The sequence below is a fragment of the Chelonia mydas genome, chromosome 2, assembly GCF_015237465.2.
Source record: "Chelonia mydas isolate rCheMyd1 chromosome 2, rCheMyd1.pri.v2, whole genome shotgun sequence".
Taxonomy (NCBI): domain Eukaryota; kingdom Metazoa; phylum Chordata; order Testudines; family Cheloniidae; genus Chelonia; species Chelonia mydas.
The window spans coordinates 241,491,429-241,509,670 of record NC_057850.1 but is presented as its reverse complement, the minus strand read 5'-3'; the positions used below and the strand labels follow the sequence as shown (position 1 = coordinate 241,509,670).

At 39.5% G+C, this 18,242-nt stretch overlaps 1 protein-coding gene across 2 annotated transcripts in view; it reads right to left on the bottom strand.

Annotated features, from left to right (window-relative positions):
* The window catches only part of PTPRN2 (protein tyrosine phosphatase receptor type N2), a 989,298-nt gene that overhangs the window by 704,610 nt on the left and 266,446 nt on the right, over nt 1–18,242 (bottom strand). For both annotated transcript variants that reach the window (XM_037891071.2, XM_043541551.1), the window contains exon 3: nt 5,562–5,675. In XM_037891071.2, coding sequence (XP_037746999.1) covers nt 5,562–5,675 — 114 coding nt within the window. The remainder of the gene's footprint in view (nt 1–5,561; nt 5,676–18,242) is intronic.

Sequence of the window (18,242 nt, the reverse complement as noted above, 5' to 3'; positions counted from 1 at the left end):
AGTCCTGTACTGCTATATATTGGGGGCTGGGGTATAGATCCCCAATTAATGGAGAATAGCACAGGAGTGTTTAAATGAGTACAAACTCATCGGTTTTGTCAGAGAACAAAAACTGACCATCCAAATCAAGGTCCTCTATGGTTTGCTGGATGTCAGAAGCTATGCCAGAGTTTTGTAACCAGAAGCTTCTTCTCACTGGTTATTGCAAAGGCCATTCCCCAAAAACAAGCATCTGCCACACTGAGCACCAACAGGAGCTATGTATTGGCCACCAATAGGTCTTCTGCCGGGCTGAACTCCTCCCTTTCATCTTCAGGCAACCTATTAGTAAACATGGGCATTGTTTCCCAGTTTACAAAATTATATTTTGCTAACAGTGCCTGCTGTGGTTAGCTATGGACATCTGGAGAGAGGAGATGGAATAATTTATTCCCAACAAGTTAAGTCTCTTGGACTCTGGAGATGATCTGAATCTCCCTGTCACAACATCTCATTGGCAGCTGTGACCACAAGGAAGTATGGGTCAGGGTAGGAATAAAAACAGTTGAAGCCTTGCATTAGAATGTGGTATCATTTCTCCGTGCACTTGGCTGTAAGCGCTAAGGCTGGCATGAGTCACAAGGCCTTCGCCTGTTCCAAAAGAGCTTCGTTAATAGGCAAGGCTACTCTCCCATGGGCTGCTGCCTGAACAAGGTCCAAAAGCCTGAACATGATCTCTTGGACAAACACAACTTCTGTGCCTAACAATTCAGTCATCCTCCTCAGTTGGTCCTGATAAGATTTAAAATCCTCTGAAACTAGGGAGGAGGAATCTGAGGCTGTTGAGTCATCGAAGGAGGAGGACGACAGATTAACTGGGGTCAGTGGGTCCTCTTGTGGTACAACCTGCTCCTGTGGTAGTCTTGTAAGTCTGGTTGCCTACAAGGGCCAGTATCTGCAGGGGCCTGCAATGTAGGTGGCTCTGGCAGGTACCCAGCAAAATGGTCTGTCAATCTTCCCTTCAAGTGTGCTGGTAATTGAGACCTGGGAGACACCCCAGGAGTTCCAAAAGGGCCACTGCTGAAGTGTTTAAAGTATAGACAGGGAGACACGGGTCGATGGCCCAGCAGTACCAAGTACCTGAGGAGTCCTGGCAATGTTCCATGTACTTCTTTGAAGAGGAGGAAGAGTCCTTCTTTGATCTGGGGTGACTTCAGTCATGTTATGGATCCTGTTTTGGGGAATCCCCGGAGGAAAATCAGCCCCTCTTTCTCTGAGAACAGTCTGTATCCAGGGGTCTGCCAGAGACCACTGCAGCTTCTGTAGCAGTGTGAGAATCTGGGTGATCCGAAGGCCCTGGGACTGAAGCAGGTATCCTCATCTGCTCTGTGAGGTGCTGCTTGAGATGCAGATCTCTGGAAATCTGCATCCTTTTCTTGAAAGAACAGCAGATACTACATCTCTCTTTAATGTGTCCCTTGCTGAGACACACAAGACAATGCATGGGGGTGGGTGTCACTATTTAAAATAGATACCCCACACGATGGGCACTGCTTAATGATAGGCGAGTGTATACCACTGGAGCCTCACACCAAAACTGACTGACTAAAACAAATAAAACAGTAAAGAAACTAGACACTGAGCACTAACTACTAACTAACCAGCTATTAACTAAGAAAAAAAAGGCAGGAATCTAACTTGCTGGCTTCACAGAGAAAAAACCCTGAGGTAAACCACACAGGGAGCTCAGACTCAGGAGATGGTTGGTGAGAAGGAACTGAGGGTGATGCCCATATATTGCCTCTGGAGGGGCCACATGGAGGCACAGGGTGTGTGCACCTCCCCAACAGGCAGTGCTGCAGAAAGCTCTCCAGTTCTGGCACAGTACTGAGTGGAACCCACATGTGCAGCTATTTGAATAAGAATGAGAAATGTTTTACCTCCTTCTCATACATTATAGAAGGACCAGTGGCACAAGAAGCTGATTATAAATTTCAGCAACCGTCAAGGGCTTTTTTCTTCCCCACACCCAAGTTCATAAACTTTTCAGAAAATCTTCATAATGAGCATTGCCAGAGTCTTGACAAGGATCGTATGAGCGAAAATGCCATGCGGGATTACAGTACTGTGAGAAAACAAAACTTCGCAGCAAGGTACTGACAGCTGACATAAACAGAAATACTCTCAGTGGGTAAAAAAGCCATGAAAATTGTACCCTCGTGAAAATTTAATTCAACATAAAGTCAAGATCCTTTATTAAGGAGATTAACATCAATAGTATGACTCATCCAACTTTCTATTGTATGCTTTGCTAGCCTACTGCACGTAACTAAGGGTGGCAGAATAAACTGATGTGTTATTAGTGCTACATTCTACTTTGTTTTATTGTATCTGAACATACAACCTTTCCTTTTGGCCTTTGCTTTGATCACAGACTTCACTTGAAAGTAATCAACAACACCAAAAATAAAGAAAAATGAGGATGGATAGCCTAATTAGCAATAAGGAAATAGAAATGCGCATGCTACCGGCAGAGGAAAATGAGGAAGTTAGTACTACTGACAGAATGTAAAAATCTGGAATAAAAAAACAACAACCCATTGTAAAAATTAAGACCAAAGGTACTAGAAAACCACTCAAGATAATGAGCAACAAAACATACCCTTAATTGGCAATATGACTGATGCAGCTGCTAACAGGAATTTTACTCATTCTGAAATGAATTATAATTGACATATTGTACAATCTTTCAGGTAAAATCTGTGTGGCATGTTGCTATGCCAGTAACAAAGAGTGCAGTTTGATCCTGTTCTTTTCATGGTAGATGTAGCTTTAGCTGAAGCAGAGCTAGTTAGTAGTGCTGCTGAAGGACAAGGCAAAACTGGAAATTAGAACTGCTCATGGAACGATCTTTTGGAGCAAGTAAAGATCTTCTCTGAGTATTTCTGGACCATCTGTGTGGTCCTGAATGAGCAAGTTTCCTTTATGTCTGAATTGGATGAAAGAGATATGATATTCTGTAGAGTGCACAGGAAAGTAGTATTAACCATGCAAATGATCATCATTACAACTGACACACATGGGTTGGAAGTATGGACCTTGATACCTACAGTAGAAAACAAAGACTTCCCTCTAAACCTCATTATAAGAATAATGGATTGGGTAAACACTGATAAAACTAATCTGGCAGAACTCTCATAACAATGGACACACTTTAAACATTTCTACCAATTGAAGAGTTATAATTGGTTCTGTTGGTCCAGTTCTTTATGTACAATGAATACTCCAGTATTTGCCAAGAATGAGGAGAGTAGGGAGGAAGTATGACACGCACTGAATGTGTGTATTGTATGTATCTGTTGTAGATATTTTTAAGATCCCCATGGTACCTAATTGCTGAAAATATTAGACAAGAGAGCTCAAACTGATGTAAGAGCAAGCAGGAAGATGAACATCTGTGTGTGTTTGTGTAAGGTTCCTGAACCAATTTTAATAGTGACATACCCCTTCTTTCCCTACCTGACATTTAATATGCATATTCTACACCAGTCTCTTTCAATGCACTAAGCAGGAGACAGACCACATTTCATTCATAATATTTCCCTTAGGGGAAAATACTGCTTGCCCCTTTACAAGGATTAAAGTGCAGCAGAAATGCCAACATATCTGCTGGAAGGATGGTGGGCTCCAGATAGAGAGAACATGTGCAGAGAAATTCTGTATCAAAACAAGCTCGGTGATCAGTGATGGCTCTCTGTACAAGAGCATGGGGATGGCAGGTAGATCGTGAGCAAGTTAGAGAGTGGTGGGGTCTGGCAAAGGGTCCACAGAGAGTGGAGATCCACCAGTCCCAAATCCTGCAGGGGAACTGGGAGACAAGTAGTCACTAGGTACCTGGCTTCACAGTTGCCCCACATCATACTCACAGATGAGGAAGGATTCCATCTCTCCAGCTCCTACAAAGGTGCTCTGAGCAAAGACCATTGCCTTGGGCTTTGCTTGCAAGACATTGATTTAGCCCAGGGGTGGCCAACCTGAGCCTGAGAAGGAGCCAGAATTTACCAATGTTCATTGCCAAACAGCCACAGTAATATGTCAGCAGCTCCCCTCCCCACACCCGCTCCCAGCACCTCTCACCCACCAGCAGTCCCGCCAATTAGTGCCTCCCCCTCCCTGCCCGCACCTCCCAATCAGCTGTTTTGTGGCATGCAGGCGACTCAGAGGGGGAGGAGCGAGGGCACGGCAGGCTCAGGGGAGGGGGTCGGAAGGGGTGGAGCGGGGGCAGGGCCTGTGGCAGAGCCAGGGGTTGAGCAGTGAGCACACTGCCCCCCAACCCCCCGGCACACTGGAAAGTTGGTGCCTGTAGCTCCAGCCCCGGAGTCGGTGCCTATACAAGGAGCCGCATATTAACTTCTGAAGAGCCGCACGTGGCTCCAGAGCCACAGGTTGGCGCCTCCTGATTTAGCCGTTAATGAATGGCAAGCTAGGATCACATCAGTAGGAGGCAGCTGGACAGGAAATAAATCCTCAGTCTATTTTGGTGTCCTGCAAGGATGTATAATAAATCATTCCAACATACATTTTGGAACCATTTAAAATGAAGATTAAAATGACAAAGCTTTCCTGTTTTTATCTCTGCCTCCAAAACAGATGTGTTTATTCACTTATAACACATAAAGAAGTTTGTTCAAGTTACTGTTCTTCATTTTGTTCAAAGTTTTGTTTTGTTAATTCCAAGTAAGCCACTCAGAAACCAAATTCTCCCTTTTGAGCCTTTCCATCACTTTAGAGTGAGTGTAGGGATTATCTCAAGGAAGATTCACTAAGCATTACTACAGCCATGCTAGATTTAGTAGTTAAATGAAACCAGAACAGTTCAAATAAAGAAGTACAGAAATTAATTAGGAAGTTAAGAATTTCTCATAGCTGATAGAAAGTTAACCCCTAGCAAGTTGGGTGCCCAATGTGCTTTTATCCTGCCATGTGCTGTGATGCATTCAAATGTATGGTAAATTATTCCTCAGCTATTAATGATTTACACTAGTGCAGCAGTCTGCAAACTGTGGGTCAGGACCGCAAAGCATTAGACTTGCTGGGACCCAGGACTGAAGCTGAAGCCTGAGCTCCACCCCCACCTCGGGCACTAGGGCTCGGGCTGCAGCCCCTTCTTCCTCATGTAGTAACTTTGTTGTCAGATGGGGGCTAGGGTGCAACGACGTTTGAGAACCCTGCACTAGCGTAAACCATGTCTCCTCTTGTGGAGGTACACCAATGGCATTTACACTAGCCATACCATACATTATTCCTCAGCATAGAAAAGGCTGAAGGCACAGACACACATGGTTTGCAGAGGGAACATAACCTTCCTTTAGATGCTTGACCAAAACACTGCTACATATTCACTGGCTCAGGAGGTGTTCTGCCTGGATAAGAACTGTAGGATCAGGCCTGAAACATACTGATTTAAATTTCCTTACCACATAATACCAAAACCCACCGAAAATAATTAGTCTACACCACGGACTGTTGCTCTTTTGCCCCACACGTTTCTTGGGTCCACTCTCATTCAATTTTTACTGTACCTCTATGTGAAAGCTTCTCTAAGATGATCCTTAGGTGCTGAAGAATGGAGGGTGAAATTTCATATTTATATACATCTATTACCGGAACCCGCTGACATCTCCCAAATGCTCCATCTGCAGAAAAAGAAGGCAAAAGGGGAAAGGAAAAGAAAAAAAATAGTTCTCATTCTCTGAAAGGAAGAAACACATGATGAGATGTGCACTTGCAATATGTCCTAATTATATACTGCAAAAACTCTTTAGAACACAGTTTTAAAAAGTCATCAAAGGACTACTGGAATTTTGAAGTAGTCATGAAGCAGTGCATTTTCTATCAGAATAAATAATACTGGAAGAAAATTATCCTGGTAGAGGAGGGAGGGAGGATCTATTGTATATTATAAAGTTATAAGACTACACTTTAAAAAAAAAAGTAATTTCAGACTTCTGGCTTCCAAATCTTTTGATGTAAGGCTTCTTTTCTGACAACTGTGTATGTGTGGGAAAATTAATGTTCAGCGTCTCATACTTTCCAGATGAAAAGCAAAGCACCCAGAAAATATAAACATTAATTTTCAGGAATTATGAGGATTTGTTGAAATATTTTTAATGTAGGAACTGTGCGCCAGGCATTGGTAAATGCATGCTGAATCCATAATGCCCAGCAAAGGCTCATTTCAAGTAGTACCTTCTAATGAATGCAGTAAAAGGAAACTGCTCACAGAACAATGATATATTAATGGAGCCTAATCTATTTAGCTCCATTCTATTTGTCTAAAATGACAAGACTCTTCTCATCAATGTCTTTTCAAATCACACCTTCTAATTAATTTAGGTCCTAATTAGTCTTTATTTAGAGAATTGTTCATTTTGAGACAAGCTTCCTGTGTATGTGTGGGAGGCAGGGGGGAGTTCAAACCTTCAAATTACCTTTCTCTCGTTCATATAAAAGACTGATTCAGAGTGTAGGTGCTTCATATACACTCTGACCATCTGCAGTTTTAGGTTTCAGAGAAAAAAGGTGGTTTCATTTATTGTTCAGTATAGTTTTGCTTTACAGAGTGATCCAAAGGAAACCATTCAAATGCAACACATTTAATTAGGAGAATATTCTGCATAGTACTGGTTTTACCTCAGTAATTACTGCACATCTGATATCACATTTGTGTTTAAAAAGAACAGCTTCATCTGATTAGCAAAAAACAACATCAGGTATTAATTTGCAAGCATCCATTCACTTCCATGGAACTTTGCAGAATCAAAAGAATAGAGAGAGAAGCAACTGGCCCAGTTGCTCTCAAATGATGAATAATGTTCATATGACATTCTAGAAAACAAGCAAGTATGTGGCATAGAAGAAATAATGTAGTATTACCTTCATTATTCCATGTAAATAACTAATTGAAATTAACTGAAATTTATTTTCTAGTGTCCGTTTCAACCCTCCCAAACGCAAAAATGCCAAATAGGATTAACCCACATTAAAAATTCACCTCCTAGCTCAATTTTTATTTCTGAAAATTATTTTTTAAATTAAAATTTCAACAGGAAGGCACGTAAACGGGTGTGAAGTCTCGATCTCGTTTTGAAATCCTGATGCAGTTTGAAATAGCCACAGTATCAAACTTTTTTTTAAAAAATGAAGAATTATAAATTTATAGTAAATTCATTATGAACAAATAAGGCTTTAATTTATCAAGGAACTTAAGCATGTGCCTATCTCTAAGAACATGGATAGTCTCATCAAAGTCAACAGGATTCTTCACATGGTAAAGGTTAGCATGTGCTTAAATACCTTACTGAGTTGAGGCATAAAACCTTAAGCGGTTACAAATAATTTGGCTACAAATCTCAATGGTTTAGAATTAAAAAAACCCACATTACATAATACAAACAAACAAGTTATTGGGAGTATTTTATTCTATGTTAGTTTTAAATTCAGCTGAATAAAAACAATTTTTAACCTGAGTCTAGAATCTAGAACACACTTTGTATTTAATTCCAATTACACCATTTTTACTTCCTATTTTAAGAGTCATTGCCAGAAAAGCTATTTCTTCTGCAAGTTCTAGAATTAAAAAGTTGATTACTTGATACACTTCTCTCTTTCTAAACTTGCATTTGGGCCGGCAACTTTCATGCAAACCCTTCAGCATGATGCCACTGGAAACAATGAAGATAGTCAAACTCGAAAATTAAGGATTAGGTCCAAAGTCTGATCTGAGTTATGCTCCAAGAATAGGGTAACCAGATAGCAACTGTGAAAAAACAGGACATGGGGTGGGGGTTAATATGTGCCAATATAAGAAAAAGTCCCAAAAAAACGGGACTGTCCCTATAAAAACAGGACATCTGGTCACCCTATCCAAGAACCTAAATGCAGTTATTGGAACAGCATAGGCAAGATATCTGAATCAGCTAACTATTTGGTCCTTACACTTGAAATCCTGACATAATATGAATTAAAGGGGTACTACTAGGTGCCACTGGAACCAGAACTTCCATTAACTACAATAGTAGAAGAGAGATGGGAAGAGAATGACATGCTACTAATTTATAGCTGGTAAATGGCATCTCTAAAAAGGCTCCCTCTGAGGCATGGCATACCCATTTTTGTGGCATTATGATCTTTACCTGTTACTGCCTGGTACATTGGTCTGTAAGCACCTTTCCAGGTCAGTTGTACCTATCTACTTCCAGATGTTGTAATAAGTTATTCTATTGTGTTAGTGTAAGAGCTCCCTCTAGAGTGGCAAAATTACTCACTTGTGTAATAAATGCTAAATTGTGACGAAGAATGGGTAACTACTTGAAGCTGTAATTAAATGCAAACAAATGGGAAAGACCTTCAAAGCTAAATTTTAAGGAATTTTTTTATGTATGATGAATAAAGTTCAAAGCATGAATTGTGATTTAATAAAGAGTTAAAGGAAAAACACTGTAGGCTTATAACACCAATGGGTTTATACAAAATTTTGCTAAAAATTGTACCCCAAGAAATAACATAACTCAGGAAAGACATCCACTCCACACACTAGCCAGAATGAGGAAACATTGAGACAACAGATCAGTATAAACGAAAGCTCATGCTCAAATAAATTGGTTAGTCTCTAAGGTGCCACAAGTCCTCCTTTTCTTTTTGCGAATACAGACTAACACGGCTGTTACTCTGAAACCTATAAACATATGGTTATCATTAAAATACTATAATTTGTCAAGCATTGCCACTGTTAGTATCACTTTATTATCGTAGTTTCCCCCTATACTTATATCAGGAATATCTGTGTTAAATGCATGACACATGTTGATTTTTAAGGGACTTCTACTTTTGCTTCCAGAGGAATGACTCCATCCAAATGGATGGATCCAAACACTTAAAAGCCATTGTTTAAAAGCCACGGTCTAGAACAACTCTTAGAATACAAAGACTGCTGCTGAGATTACAAAAGTACTAAATTCACCTAAGTCATGCACCAGGTAAGATCTTTGTTATGGCAGATGTGCTATCTAGGGCACATTTTTTCGAAGCATAGAATATGATATAGAAACACAAGTACATATGCTTACCGAACACCTACCATCCTCTCTTGATAAAATACAGAAGGTGACACATGAAATTGTGAGCATGACAAACTACATATCCTGAAGGGATGACTCTGGAGGGAAGGCAGGAGACAAATAGAGAAATCTCATCCCTAGCTCATTATTACTGGTGTTTTTATGATGAATCAGTGTACATTGGTGATGCAATTCTTACAGAAAAATGGAGATTCCATTCATCACTGAGGAAAGAAATGCTATGTTGCATTCATGAGAGATATCTGGGTACTGAATTATGTGAAAGTGCCAAAAAAAATCAGAACTTGTGATATGGTTTTGTAATGTTAGTTGTGTTAAAATGTTTCAGTCACAATAAGCTAAACAATCATCATCACAGTCTCACCAGGTACCAAAAAAAGCTTTTGGCAAAATCTACCGAGTGACCTTTTTCCTCTTGAAGGCAAATCTATTTAGTGGCAGCTGACTCATTCAGTTTATTTTAAGCAAAGTCTCCTAAAATATACCGAATGAAATAATGATTCACCATGTGAATTTTTTCTTCACAAAATGTAAGCAATTATTGATTAAGTGTTTTTAGATGATTATCCACTATATACCCATGTTTCAGAGTAGTAGCCGCGTTAGTCTGTATCAGCAGAAAGAACGAGGGGTACTTGTGGCACCTCAGAGACTAACAAATTTATTTGAGCATTTGCGTTCTGAGCTCGTTACACTGAGTCTAAAGTAACCAAGGTGAAATGAGCTATCAGAAAAACCTGTTCACACCATCTAAGACATACTCAGAAGAAACAAAAGAGATGGATTAATCAGGTTCCTTCTTTGACTGTCCTTGTGTACAGAAATACATCCCAAGAAGCCATCCTGAGATCACTCTTCACTTACTAAGGCTAGACATCTAAAAACTGTAATTAGTTAAATCAAACACTGAGTCTCTTAAGATGATGAGAGTTCACAAACAGATGTAGTAAAGCAATGATGACAGGTTTTTGCACACAGGGTTCTGTATAGCATGAGTAAAACTGACCAAAGTATTGTAATATCCACTTCACTGCTGCTAAGCAAAGCTATGAGCACGAGCAGAGGCCCTGGAGTTGTCAGTCTGTGTCTATCCCTTATGTAGGGCCCTAACAAATTCTCGGTCCATTTTGGTCAATTTCATGGCCATAGGATTTTAAAAATCATAAATTTCATGATTTTAGCTATTTAAATCTGAAATGTCAGTGTTGTAATTGTAGGAGTTTTGTGGGGGTTGCAAGGTTGTTGTAGGGGGGCTTGTGGTACTGCTACCCTTACTTCTGCGCTGCTGCTGGCGGCGGCGCTGCCTTCAGAGGTGGGCAGCTGGAGAGCGGTGGCTGCTGGCCAGGAGCCTAGCTCTGAAGGCAGAGCCACTGCCAGGAGCAACGCAGAAGTAAGGATGGCATGGTATGGTATTGACAGCCTTACTTCTGCACTGATACCTGTAGAGCTGGGCCCTCAGTCAGCAGCCGCCACTGTCCAGCTGCACAGCTCCGAAGGCAGCAACGCAGAAGTAAGGGTAGCATGGTATGGTATTGCCACCCTTACTTCTGCACTGCTGCTGGCGGGGTGCTGCCTTCAGAGCTGGGCGTCTGACCAACAGACACTACTCTCTGGCCACCCAGCTCTGAAGGCAGCACAGAAGTAAGGGTGGCAATACTGCAGCTCCCCAAACATAACCTTGGGACTCTCCTGCAACTTCCTTTTGGGCCAAGACCTCCAGTTTGAGAAATGCTGTTCTCCCTCATGAAATCTTTATAGTATATGTAAAATCACACAAAAGACCAGATTTCATGGGGTGGGGGGGGCAGATTTCACAGTCCGTGACGCTTTTTTCATGGCCATGAATTTGGTAGGGCCCTACCCTTATGCCTTCATTTGACTGAAAAGCTTACATTCCTTAGTAATTGATTACTTAGGTCTCCATGGCCAGCAAGGAAATACCCATATTGTACCGACAAGTGAGTGAATTTTGCAAGCCCTAAAATCAGGCACTTCGTTGTACACGTGAAGCAATTCCTTCAGCTGTTATGACTGCCTGCAGCGGTCAGGCAATTAGAAGGCCTTCCAGATAGAGTGGTTAATGCAGTTAGAATGTATAAGTGGACCAAGGCCCATACCTTTCTTACTATACAGTAATTATCTGATGTTATAAAGTTACAATATGTGTAAAACTAAAGTTTGCACCGGTGTATTATTTACAGTAGGTACACCTAAATACACAAAACCATATACAGCGATGTTATGCATATGACAAGACGTATTTATCAACTTAATTATCTCACCTGCACTCTGTCCATTAATCGAAGGACTTATTGTACCTCTACAAACCTTCAAGCAGTTTTAAACAGCTGCCATATTTTAGTAATTTAATCTGCCAGAAACATGGACTTGTTTTTGTTTTTTTCCCCTAAATGTGGAATTTCCCCCCAAACTTTACTGGATATTGTTGCAGGGACATTAATGTTCAATCCTGGACTAAAGACAAACCAAAGTCCAGATATCACAAGACTCTGCATGGTTAGAAACAGAACTTTTATACAACTGGAAAGGGGAGATCATTAGACTTCCACTGGGACACTCAGTACCTGCTTCTAGACATGGAAGTCTCAAGATATTGGACTTTAAGGTCATGAATTTTCTATGCAGAGAACAGCTATTATAGGAAACATATTGACATTATTAAAATATATATTATTTTTCTCTCCCTTTTGAATTCTGTACAATAATGCACATTTTCAAAGTTGTTTAGAAAAGGAATCAGTTATGATTTCTAGAACAGTACATTAATCTTCCATGTCAATGGCTTTTTATTTCAGAAGACAGTGAACCCACAATCATTAGTCAAGATTTACAAGTACGGTACACAGTAAACAACATTATTATAATATTCCATTTATTAAAAACATTTTGTTCTATAGAGAACAAAACATGTTTTGTACATCAATTTTTAAGTACACTTCACAAGAGAGGTGCATCTAACACCGATTAAGCAGTAATAGGTTCTACACTGGTATTCCCCATGCAATGTTTTGAAAATTTAAACCATGATTTGAAAAAGCAAATGCTTAAAAGTCTCATACCAATACTTCTTCAGAATAACTCATGATTACAATCTCCAAAGCTGCATGACGTACCTGCAGAATTCTAACATACAGTGGTCTGCAGAGAATGCTGACTTCCTACGAGCACCTTTCCACGTTAAGCTTTTAAAACTGGTTTATCATTTTACTCTGCTTTTTCTAGGTTCAGCCTCATGCAGCCTCAGTAGTCCTGTTTTACTTCTATTTCTGAACAGCAACAGTGGCACCTAGTGGACAGCTTCACCCCCAGGGCTCAGTTCTGATGTCAGGCTTGTAGGTGAATATTGCAGAATAGCTGGTAAACTAAGATACCTGAGATACATGTGGCATTTTATCTGACATCTATAGGTATCCATTTACCCAGATCCAAACCTTCACTAATGTGTATAGTAGACAGACTTGTGAAACAGTGTTTAATGTAGCTATGTGATTTAAAAAAAATTTAAAATTAAAAAACCATGTACCATATTGCTGATAACTTCATATTTGTTGAAATAAACAATGTTGGTTGATCGAAAAAAGGAGGCTGGTATGAAGAAAACTGGCCCATTCACCCGCTGACTGCTTTTCTAAGACTTCCTACAAGTTGTATATAGTGCTAATTTTGTTGTTTGTTTGTTAAAACAGTATTTAAGAGGGATCTGACTTTGCTATCAATGGCATAATGTATTGCAATAGAAGTAAAATCACCCACCTTAGAAACAGTCAATAACAGAAGGCAACAGCCAAAAATATTTTTTTTCTGTGTTAAAAACATATATGGATTTAGAGGAATCACTGAGGCAAATAACACTACCATAAAAAGAATCCTAAATCTCTGAGAAAAAGCCTTATTCCTCAAATACCACAAATGCCCACCACTCCAATATACTCCAAAACAGAACTTTGGGGGGGGGGGAATTGGTCTACATTTTGAATGGTATTTTATTTGTTTTCTCCTTTCCAACATCACAAGTGGCTTAGTTCAGCTCTCATTCACATTGAAATGGCTGCTGGAAATGTCACAAATTCAGAGTCATAAAGATTACATGGCAAAGGAGTAGCTTTGGTGGTAAAGAGCTAAAACTTCTGTTAGCCAGTGTATATGTTATACATACTGCACGTCACATTAATATGTATTACATGTCACATTAATATGATATATATTGTATTACTGTACATATCAATGTCAGCACAAAGTTATGCTAAGTTGTATTAGGTTCATTCTTGCCCACTTATGTCAGGACATTTATATCTGACAATACCTTGCAAAGCTAAACATAGCAGTTGGCAGTAGAAAATATAAACCTTCTGAAAATCAAGACACATGAGTACAAGGTAGGAAGAGTCTTCATGGCCCAGCTGGTTTGGCATGCTATGTTCAAAAACAAGAGATAAGGGATACACGTTGGAACCACAAACACAAGGTAAAAAGCTGATGGATGGATTTTAGACTTGGGTAATGTATAAATATAGCTAATTTTGAATGCATATTTTGGGGAGCACATCTTCTTTTAAGGTGAACGGACTGTGTGAACAGCTTCCCGGATGGAAGTAACTTCTTTTGTACTGTACTGTTATTGATTTTTAGCAGTAAAATTGGCTATGTTTGGTTATTTGGTCTCGAACATTTTTCATAACAAACCACAAGTGTAGTCAATCATTTGGCAATACTATTAATCAACACCTCTCTATGGTGACTTTACACAGGAGTTTAAAAGTGTCCAATTCCTGAGAGGTCAGTATTCCTGGTACTATAAGGATAGCACCGTACAAAACACATTCATGGATAAGTAGGTATCCAGTATCTTTAGAGTTCCCTGAACTTCTATGAACGATTTCAGGCTCACCTATAAGCAACACATGGACAAACTGAGGAACTGAGGTGCTTTATTAATAAAATAATTTGTATATAAGGAAGTATGATAAACAGCTGCATGTCTGATTAATATGACAGCATGGCACGATTATCCATAAAAACAGTATTCGGCAACAGACTTTGTCAAGGCAATACTTATGTCTAAAAGCTACAAATGTATTAATAACACTGTGTAGAGTGAAAAAACACTTTCTTTAAGACCTGTAGTTAGCCTACTGAGATCTCCTGATTCAAAAGATTTTTGTTCTTAATATAATTATTCTTCTCTATTTCTTTGTGGCATCCAAGCACACCAGTAATAGTCAGGATGATGAAAAATACCCAGCTGACCCACCTATTAGCTAGGATCAGCAATGAAACAGGAATATCAGCAAGTACATGTTCTCTCTGACAAGCTAGTTAAAGTGCTACTGAATGCCAGATTCCCTACAAGTCCTTTCCTAATCTTCTTGGAAATACTCTGAGGCTCAAAAATAAAACCACCATTATAAACAAATAACAGTACTGATGACCAATCCTAAGAAAAAAAGGATGGTACACCTTGGTGATTATCAACATGCTGATGTTCAAAGCTGAATGCTGGCACTGAGAATAATACAAGTTAGCAATTACATAAACACTATTGTAGTGCTGAGTGTTGGCCAAAGATAGTCACTAAGAAGTATAGTTCCGCTGAGATGCGAAGGACCCTTGTCTCAGGAAGTAACTCCTGAGGAAGATCATGCATGTGCGTGTTCTTCCCGCCTCTAAAAGAGGAACTGGTTTTAGCTGCAATAGCAGCAGGAGGACGGACATTCTGGGGACTGTGCTGTTTGTGCTAATCTGCTAATAAGCAGTTTGCAAGGTCCCATAACACTATACAAACAGTACTTCAATTAACTGAAGAGAGATTTTTAAGGGATTAAAGAACTATGTACATGGCAAATATCAACTGTAAAAAGCTGGGATCTCTCAATGAGGGCAACAGATGGAGAGAAGGAACATAAACCTCTGTGTGAGAAAGATTTTGTTTATCAGAAAAAGCAGCACTTTAAAAAATAGATGAGAGAAGAGTAGGCTGACCAGATACAACACACATGATGGAGACTAGATTTTAGGGCTGCTGTCTTTTCCATTGAGAAGACACTCGAAACAAAACCACTTGTTCACGATAAACTATACCGGCTTACAGGTGGACTTACCTGGACAACTGCTCCCAACTTTCAGGACTGTGTGAGGGATAAGAGCAAAATGGGAAAGAATTACTCCAACTTCTCCAAACAGCTACAGGAAAGATATTATAAACTCAGATATGAGATTTATTGCTAGTTTACCAGCGAAACTGGCCTACACATGTCTTCAGTAATAGCACATTTAGTAGAGGTAGTGCAAGACTAAGACTAAAGGGCATGTTTCCTTTTCTAGTTACAGTTTCAGGATGGATCAATACTAGATGGACATAAGTTTGAGGCACCTGTAACCAGCTGGCAAAAATAAATGGGAATAAGATGTGGAAGATACTAGTTATATCTGGGAGAAAGAGTACACGAAAGATACAAACAAACTGGAGGGAGAAGAAAGAAAGAAAGAAAGAAAGAAAGAAAGAAAGAAAGAAAGAAAGAAAGAAAGAAAGAAAGAAAGAAAGATTTTAGGGGGCTGCATGGACTGACATGAGAAAAGGTCAAAAGAGATAAATATGTATAACTTGACTAACACTAACTTGATTTAAAATAAGGAGAGGCATGATACAGTCTACAGATGTTTGAAGGGTATAAACACAAAAGTGGGATATGAATTATTTATGGTATTACTAGGAGAATTGGGATGCTCTTACAAAAATGAACAAAATTGAGTATCTGAACAAGCTTCTTGACAGTGAGATCTATTCCAGAGAGTGTGGAATAGCCTCCCATGAGAGTAATGGGAACCCCATTTCTTAGAATATTTAAATTAGGCAAGACACAGTACTAGAGAATGAAGAATAGTGAATAATCCATCTCTACTAGCTAGAATTCTATTAATAGAGGTGCTGGTAACTGTTAGATAAAGCTGGAGGGTCACCACAGACTAAGGATTTATGGAAGCAATAAGATGCAAATATACTAATGCTTATTTATTACACTAATTATTCCAAGTATCACTGAAATGTACTTCAATCACTACAAGGATACCCACTACATTTTTGGTTGGTGCCAATGCTTTGGTGCCAAGAAATACACTGGAGCTGGCAAGGCCTTCATTGTGTAACCAAACTGTATTTATATTCCCAGGGCAGAAAAAAGAACTTGCTTAGGAATGTGAAGTAACCTCTGTAAAAACTCTGTGAAAAAGAACTTGCTTAGGAATGTGAAGTATTATTTATTTCATTTGGTATTAAAAACAAATCAGTGGCTGTAGCACACATGACAGCCAAAACTCATATATCAAGAACTAGTTATTGTGGACATGCAAGAGGAAGGTTCCCCTCAGGTTAAATCTAACCTGAAGAATGTTGCCTTCACATCCCTCACAAGCGGCATCTAATATTTGCAGCAAACTCCTTTCACTTCTGATTTAAGCCAAACTTGGATCTTTCTAAGTCTTCAAGGAAACATGCCTAGTGAAGCAATCTACAGACAGCTGATAAGTTTTATAAACTATGTTAGTGAACTGACTGCTTAGGAAACTACCGGAAGTGACTGGAAACATACACAGTTCAGACAAGTACTGTTCAAGATGAAACTTCTCCATATAGTTCTGCCCATGTACTGTATTGAAATACTGATCTGCACAACTTTCTGTTCCTAAGCCATTCTTCAGCAGAACCTGTTAGTTATACTCTTTTTTTTTTTTTTTTAGGGAGCTATTAGAAGCTGACATAGGTTGGAGCAGACCAGAGCCTGCTTTAACTTACATCAATACTACATCACCCCCTGGCAGCCATGGGGAAAAGAAGAATGCAAAGGTGTCTTACAGCAGAGTTCTGGCACAGCTGATAACCCACGCCCAGAACATTAATTGTGTTCTCAATGTTGGTAGAGTGGTAACAAAGATGAGGACAAGGCAATCATACAGAGCAATCCTGGTCACTTGGTCAACTGGTCCCTTTCAAACAAACTGAGTTTTAATACAGCCAAATGCAAAGTTATACATCAAGGAACAAGGAATGCAGGCCATACCTACAGAATGGGAGACTATCCTGGAAAGCAGTGACCCTGATAAGTCACTGTGGACAAGTAACTCAGCATGAGTTCCCAGCATGATGCTGTGGGGAAAAGGGTTAATGAGAGCCTTGGATGCGAATAGAAGTAGAGAGGTGATTTTACCTCTGCATATGGCATTGGTAAGCCCAATATTGGAATACTTCATACATTTCTAGTGTTCACATTTTAAAATAGAAGTTGAAAAATTGAAAAGCCACAGAAAATGATTCGATGACTGAAAAAAATGCCTTACAGTGAGAGACTTTAAAATCTGTCTGGCTTATCAAAAAGAAGACTGAAAGGTGACTTGATTTCGGTGTAGAAGTACTTCCACAGGGAGAAAATACTGGATACCAAAGGACTCTTTAATCTAGAAGAGAAAAGCAAAACTAGAACCAATGGCTAAAAGCTGAAGCCAGACAAATTCAAATTGGAAAAACATCACCCTTCTTTTTTTAAACAGTGACGGTGATTAAACATTGGAACAAACTACCAAAGGAAATAGTGGATTCTCCATCTCGTGATGTCTTCAAATCAAGACTGGATGCCTTTCCAGAAGATATCCTTTAGCCAAGCACACATAATTGGGCTCAATACAACGGTATCTGGGAGAAATGTCTGTGATGAACAGAACGTCATATTAGATGATCTAATAGTCCTTTCTGGCCTTAAACTCTGAATCTATGAACTTATGGTGGCTCCCCAAAAACTGTGCAAACTTCTACTTCACAGGATAATTGTTATAATGTAGACACATAGACTATAGTAATCAATTTAAGAATTATTTAAAAGTCTTATTGATTTCTAAGCTCTGTAACTGAAAAAGTATAAATGTTGTAAATGTAACCTCCCTTTCCTCCCTGGGGTACTCAGGAGCAGGCAACACTCATCTGTGGGCCTGAGCACCTGATGTTGTTGACATTAAAGGAGATCCTGAGTATCCCAGTGGTGATGGATGTTGGATAAGTGAGAATCCTCTATCCAGCCTTCTCCTGCAGTCCCTTTACTCCTAAAAGAAGTTAAA